At 37.7% G+C, this 7690-nt stretch overlaps 1 protein-coding gene across 1 annotated transcript; it reads right to left on the bottom strand.

Moving 5' to 3' along the window:
* Positions 1–6442: 6442 nt before the first annotated feature.
* On the bottom strand, positions 6443–7335 carry LOC121760497. Its single transcript, XM_042156155.1, has 2 exons — positions 6883–7335; positions 6443–6709 (listed from the first exon to the last, which is right to left on the bottom strand). The coding sequence occupies exons 1-2, from the start codon at positions 7333–7335 to the stop codon at positions 6443–6445; spliced, it is 720 nt and encodes a 239-aa protein (XP_042012089.1).
* Positions 7336–7690: the final 355 nt, after the last annotated feature.

Consider the following 7690-nt stretch of genomic DNA (forward strand, 5'->3'; position numbering starts at 1 on the left):
TTAATAAACAATTGATAAAGTAAGAGAGAGATACAACGAAAAAGTAATTAAAGTATTGTTAGTGGAGAATGAGTCTCACCTCAATAGAGAGAAAAGAGTTTCCAAAACTAGAAAGTGTATATTCTTGTGGGACGGATTAAAAAAGTTAGAGTACATACTTTTGTAGAGGGAGTATATAACGTGAAATTATGTCATTAAAAAAATACAAATTTCAAAATATAAAGAGTAAAAATCGAAGTTGTTGGGAAATGTTGGTGCGTGCTTAAACATCTTCAATTAGGTCTTCTTGGAGGTAAGTATAAACTACTTTTTCATGCATAAAGCATGGCAGGCTGCGAACTCTCAAAATTTGGGGGGAGTACACTGAGGTTGGGGTGGCTTACGACAGTCGAACTGGAGGAGCCCGATTCATCATGCCACACAGTGATGTTGTCCCCATTTCTTACATTATGGTTAGGAACCAAGGTTGCGTCGAGCCTTTCATTGTAGCCAACGTGTTTGGAGGACTTCGAATGCATGCTCCTCGTCTTTCCGAGCTGCCTCTTGCTTTTGAGCGAACAATGTCATCTTCGGAGTTGTCGGACACGTTATCTTCTTCACAAACACAGGCCACCATGGATAGATCACATCTTCCACTCGGAGTGCATACAATTGATGTCGGCAGGCATTTCGGGAAATACATGAACCCACTTATGCATGCTCACCAACACCTGGGCATCATGGGTTGTTCACCTTCTAAAATTAGAATCTTTTAAAGACTTAATGCACATTATTAACACTAAAATCAAGTACAAGTATACAATGTAGCAATAGTACAGCTAAAGGTCACTACTGATCAACACACGGGGAATGAGATTTTAAAATTGTCTATCATATAATAAGCGTTGTATACTACCTAGACACGTGTTTTTTTTTTATATTTATACTAAAGTAAATAGTACTGCCTTCATCCCATAATAAATGTCACACTTGGGTGATGATACGAGATTTTAGGTGATGTTGTTTTATGTGTTAAGAGCATCCACAGCGGTGAGCAGGGTCCGTTCATCCGTCCGTGCCGCTGGCAAGGACACCCCTGTCCGCCGCTGCGCTCTTGCCGCTGGCACGGACGTTCCCTTAGCTAAGAGCACGTCCGTGCTAGCGAGCATGGCGACGTGACACATTTCTATTGGCCGTTGTTATTTTCTTTTTCTTTTTTCTAAAAAAAATTGAAAATAATACCAAAAATTTAAAAATAAATATTTTCGGATTCCCAAAAATATACAGATTTTATAACCATTTTTTTGAAATTTTTTTGAATTTTTTTTAAAAAATTTAATCCCAAAATCATCTATAAGTACACACATTCATCATCCATTTGGGCGAAATTCGACCACGAGTAGTGGTTTTTTTAATTTTATTAATTTAATTATGTAATTTTTAATTTTTAGGATTTAAATTATGTAATTTTTAATTTTTAAGACTTTAATTATGAAATTTTTAATTTTTAGGATTTTAATTATGTAATTTTTAATTTTTTTAGTAATTAGTAATAGTATTTTGGGTATTTTTAATGCATTTTAATATTGTGGAAATGTTTTTATGTAAATTGAATAATAGAATGGTGGATCCTTGAGCATGTCCTTGCGGAAGAGCACGGATGTGGGTGTTGTGCTCTTGCCTAAGAGCAGGGAGTAAAAGTGAGTCCGGTCCCACATCCGTGCTTGTTGGCAAGAGCACGGATGTGAATGCTCTAAGTGGAAAGACAAAATAGATTTTTATATTGATGTGTGAGATTTTTTTAAAAAAAAAGAAATGTGACATCTTTTTGTGTAGAAATTAAAAACGAATGTGTGACATTTACATTGAGACAAGAGAGTACGAATCATGCTAGAAAAGGAATTCCATGAATATTGATTTTAGAGAGTACGAATCATGCTAGAAAAGGAATTCCAAGAATATTGATTTTATAACTTTAGTTATCAACTAACAATTTCCATTCAATTTCACGACAAAAGGCTTAATGGGGCACGTCACACAATTATTCCCATGTCTAGAGTTCCCACACAAGATGGATGAAGTTATGAGATAAGTAGGAAATAAATTTAAAACTTTGTGATGCATTAAGAAAGTAGATTTTTTTTATATTTCAAATTCTATAAATACACAATTTTTTCCTGCGCTGGCATACTTTTCCCCCCTTTTTTGTATTCTATATATTAAGTAATTTTAAATTTTATTTTTTAAGTATTATTTAATAATTTTAATGAAGTAGTTTCGTGATATATATTGACTCGCAAATTAATTTTTTATTTATAGAGTGTAAGTTAGTGGCTTGAGACAGGAATAGAGGAGAATGATGATGGCGTGAGATGTGGCCAGGAAAGAGTCGTCAAGCCAGGAATAGAGGAGAATGATGATGGCGTGAGATGTGGCCAGGAAAGAGTCCTCCTATTGTAAATGCCCTTATATTAGCACGATTGATGATGTTACACATATATATTTCGATAAATGGTACTTCCTTCGTCTCATAAAAATAAGGATATTTTTCTTTTTCGTCTATCCCATAAAAATATTTCATTTCCATTTATGAAAAGTTTTTCTCAATTCATTATCCATATACATCAATTATATTACAACTTGTACCATTAGGGCCAAACATTAAACAATAATAATAATGTGGATCTTACTATCCACTAGCAGGACTTTAACTATCTTTTCTCTCATCTCTTTTACTTTACCAATTGAACATTAATTATCGTGCTATCCCAAATGTCCCTATTTTATGGGACAAAAGAAGTATCTAACTAATAGAACTCAAGGCTGTCAACTGTATTACTCCCTCCGTCCCACGTTACTTGAGGCGTTTATTTTTTACACGAAATTTAAGAAAGTTGTGTTTAGTGAGTTAAATAAAGTAGAAGAGAGAATAAAGTAAGAGAGATGAGAGATGGTAAAGTTAAATAAAAACTAAAGCGTGATTATATGTTTTGTTTTTAGCCAAAAAGAGACTCAAGTAATTTGGGACAACCAAAAAATGGAATATGACACAAGTAACTTGGGGCGGAGAGAGTATTATATTAGGCATGGAAATTGGATAATGTACTTGATTAATTTGTATTTGCATAGATTATGCTAATGTTTATAGATAATGAACCTTAAATGGAGTATTACTTATGAGATTTAAGGATGGTTCATTTTTCGAAGGATCAAATAGTTGTACATAGTATTATATTCCCTCTTAATATTGTTTAAAAGATGAAAATAACATGGATTTAAAATGGTACATCTTAATAGAAAAGTCCATAGTAAAATTGCCTGATGTGATTTTATAAATGAACAAGGAATATTGCACACTATTAACTGTCGCTTAAAATTAGAAGCATAAAAGTATGATTATTTTTAAAAAAGAGTGAACTACCTCAAAAGTCCCTAACGTTTCTAGTTGTGACACTGCAGGTCTCTAACAAAAAGAAATATCGCCAGACAACCCTAACCTTAAACATAATCACCTATCGTATATTTGTAGCCATTTTTCTGACCAAAATGCCCAAATGCCTTCAGGGGCATTTTAGTCAACTTACCTTTAACCTGGGGACCTACACTGCAGACCTCAACTGGCGTTGCTGCCCTACCCTCTGTAATCGCACAGTTCATAACTCATTTCATTTCTCACACTTCAACTTTCCCGATGATATATACAAATTGTAAGTCACAAATTCTCACATTTTCATTTCCCCATTTTCATTCCTGCACTCATTCATGCACTCATTCCTGCACTCGAAATTTAGGGTTCATTCATCCATATCGCTGAGTTTCACATCGCAATTTAGGTAAGTTCTTCCACTGTGACAGGAAAAATGTAGGATGGTTTTTGTGAGATCCTGCGGCTGATTTTGGTTGTGTTCAATTTAGGGTGTTTTCATCCCTATCGCTGAGTTTCACATCGCAATTTAGGTAAGTTCTTCCACTGTGACTGGTAAAATGTAGGATGTTTTTTGTGAGTTCCTGCGGCTGATTTTGGTTGTGTTCAATTTAGGGTGTTTTCATCCCTATCGCCGAGTTTCACATCGCAATTTAGGTAATTAGGATATTTTTTTGTGACCGGTTAACTGTAGGATGCTTTTTATGAGTTCCTGCGGTTGATTTTGGTTGTGTTCAGTTTAGGGTTTATGTCTGTCGTTCCAATTTTGGGCTGTGTCATTCTAGTTCTTGGGGATTCGTTTGACAAATAATAACGTATGAGTTATGAAAATATTTTTGGTTTTAATTTTCAATTCAGGTCCCTGTTACAATGTCTTCTTCTAGTTCTCAATCTTTCGAGTCAAGTTTCAATTGGGATTGGCCTCGTCCACAGATTGTGAACTGTAAGCATGATCTTGAGGCTGCGCTAGTGATATCTAGGACGGCTGCTAATCCAGGTCGACGTTACTATCGTTGTCCAATATGGAATGAAGATGATTGCAGATTCTTTCGTTGGTTTGATGCGGTTCTATCGCCAAGCTAAGACACTTACTTTCAAAGAATCAAGCTCGAACGAGACAGGTTTGAAGAACAACTCTGATGCAAGAATACTAAGGTGTGTGTTCTTGAAGATAAATTGCGCTTGAAAAGTGACGAATGCGAAGAGCTGAAGTTAAAACTAAGCATGAAGACCGAGGAGTGTGTACGTCTTAATGTAGAAATTGTTAAAACCACCAAAATGTGTCGAAATATGAAGATTGTAATATTGTTGTTATGTGTTGTAATTATTTTCCTAATGTAATGGTAACACTTTTCTTCTCAAATCAATAAGAGGAGCTTTTTCAGTACTAAACGTTTGAAGTTTCACTACATTTATAAGGGGTAGGTAAATAAGGGACACTTTAATTATTGTACACGAATGAAGTTTTACAGTCACGCATGAAGTTCCCGAATGAAGTTTGAAGTTTCACTGCACTTACAGTCACGAATGAAGTTCCCGAATGAAGTTTTATAATAACGACTTAAGTACCTAGCTTTTGGTGAAATACCACCGTACATACAAAACGTTTAGTTGAATAACACTCGACGTACTAAACTTTTTGTGAAATAACACCCTACGTACAAAGTTAAAATATGCAATACTCAATTAATAATAACTGACGTACAAGACTTTTTGTGAAATAACATCCTACGTACAAAGTTAAAATATGCAGTACTCAATTAATAACATATGTATATGTAGTTATCAACACAGAAGAAGGGCCTTCTCCCATAAAGGATACACAAAAGTACAGTACAAAAAATGCAGTTAACTACAAATACATACAAGAGCCTTCCCATAAAGCATAATGTTTGTCAAAAGGAATAATGTTTGTCAAAATGCAGTTAACTGCATACAATAGCACTAACAAAAAACCAACACTATTTTTAGACTTTTCAGGTTCCCAAGCTTGATCACCGCGATTATTCAATCCTGATCCCCGCGACGGCCACAGCGTTGCGGCTGAGCCCTGGTGCGACGTGTGCTAGCCCTTGTATCAGTCGGATTGGTCTATAACAAACAACAAACCGATCAAATTGACTACCAATGGTTAGGAAATGAAAAGTGAAAAATTGATACCGAATACTACCTCTTGGTTTGGCCGTGTAGACCGACGTGTGCTAGGTCGTCCCCGATGAGGTAGATTGGTCTGTAACAAACAAACCATTAAAATACAGGCCAACAGGTAGGGAATTCATATAATTGTGCTGAAAGAGTACCTCTTGATTTTGAAACATGGTAGACGACTCAGCCCTGTCACTGCCATCAGTCGTGGGTGGCTCACTGGCCTCACTAGGCTGTGAACTTTGTCCAACTTCGGTTCGAGCATCTACACGGGGATCATTGGTGCATGTCCTCCTGTTATGACCAGCTTGTCTGCACCGACGACATATGAGTATAAAGGTTAGTCGTAGTGACTCAGATCCATTCTCAAGATGACGAACCTGGGGCTCTTCACGCCCCAGTTTCTTTGGCCGTCCACGCTGTCGCTTTGTCGGGGGTGCCAGTTCAAATCCAACGTCAGAAGTCTTGGGACAATTATCCATCGACATTATGGACCGCACATAATAGCGGGAGACATAGTCTGATACATCCTTCCCATTCTTATTAATTGTAGTGATGGCATGAGTGCACGAGATCCCAGTCAGCTTCCATGATTTGCACGAGCAAGTAAATTCACGCATGTTCACTACATACTGGCCTGACGGTCCCGACACTTGGTACGAATCCTCTCCATTCCATGTTGATCTCCAGGAAGAAGCCCTCACGTACAACTTATCCACGATCTCTTTGATAACGAGCGGCAGTGCGTGATCGTATGTCTTGATCCACTGGCCTCTGATCTGAATCCTCTCCATTTGACTCGTCTGGATCTCCTCTAACTTGGTGATAATGTCCAACTCGCGAGCAATTGCTATCTTCGAATTAAAGGTCTCGCAGATATTGTTGAGGATAACATCATAGCAAACATGTGAAGAGAAATATGCCTTCACCCATTTTTTTTGGATCAACACCGAGTAGGTATTGATGCGCTTGGGGATATATAATCCGCAACGCATCCATCCTCTCCACGTACTGTTCGTGGGTTGTACTCGATGTAAGCTCCCACAGTATTTCCTTAAAATTCTCCCCGATGAATCTCTTCTTGAAGTTGATGTAGATGTGCTGAACACATAAGCGATGCTCGCTCTGTTGGAAATCCTCGACGATGGCTTTTGCAAGACCCTACCAAATTCATGTAACACAACACCCATTAGGACATGTATATGCCACAACACAAAATCTATAATTACAAATGGACTATTAATCTATAGGGTTAAATCACAGCTAAAGTATACACTTTTAACTGAAATCACAATTGCAGTATACACTTTTAACTGAAATCTCATTACTCGTACCTTTTGCTGATCAGACATGAAGACAAATCTTGGGGCATTCTCATGTATGTGAAGGTCCTCTGCTAGGTAGCCGAGGAACCATTTCCACTGATCATAGCTCTCAGCCTCAATCACCGCCCACGCAATTGGCCACCAACCGTTGTTTGGATCAATTCCCATGGCCGTCATAAGTTGCCCTCGGTACATACCTCTCAAGAAACAGGAATCCAAGAAAATAATTGGACGAAAAAAACGCATCCAGCCATTTTTCAACGGCCCGAGGCAACAGTAAAACTTCAAGAATCTCGGGCCGTCAGCTTTAAGATCCCTGAAGTTTTCGTAGTGTATATGCACACTCGAACTAGGATGTGTCCGTTCCAATTCAGATTTGTAGTCGAACAGTCTCCGGTATTGGAGTCCCGCCTTGCCAAAGATACCTTCTAAGGGACTGTCTCTTGTGCGGTATGCCTTCATCCTACCAACTTTCAGGCCGAACTCCTCATCCACACACTGCCGTATAACTGCCAATGGAATGTGGGGATTGAAGGGGCTGGCAGCGGAAGCGTGCGTTCAAAACGGATCACATGAATTTGATCTATTTAGCAGATTATTTAGACAAAATCTATTCGCGTAATTATCACATGTATCATGCTCATAACTTGAATTAAAACATGCTTTAGCACATAAAATTCCTAAAACATGCTTACTACGGAATTAGCCAATTTACCTCGTTGATTCAATCAAGAATCGATGATGGCTTGCTCCGTCTCCACGTGAAGATCTTCAATACAAGACCTCGGATCTTCTGACTGGTGTCCCGGACTATACG

The sequence above is a fragment of the Salvia splendens genome, chromosome 13, assembly GCF_004379255.2.
Source record: "Salvia splendens isolate huo1 chromosome 13, SspV2, whole genome shotgun sequence".
Taxonomy (NCBI): domain Eukaryota; kingdom Viridiplantae; phylum Streptophyta; class Magnoliopsida; order Lamiales; family Lamiaceae; genus Salvia; species Salvia splendens.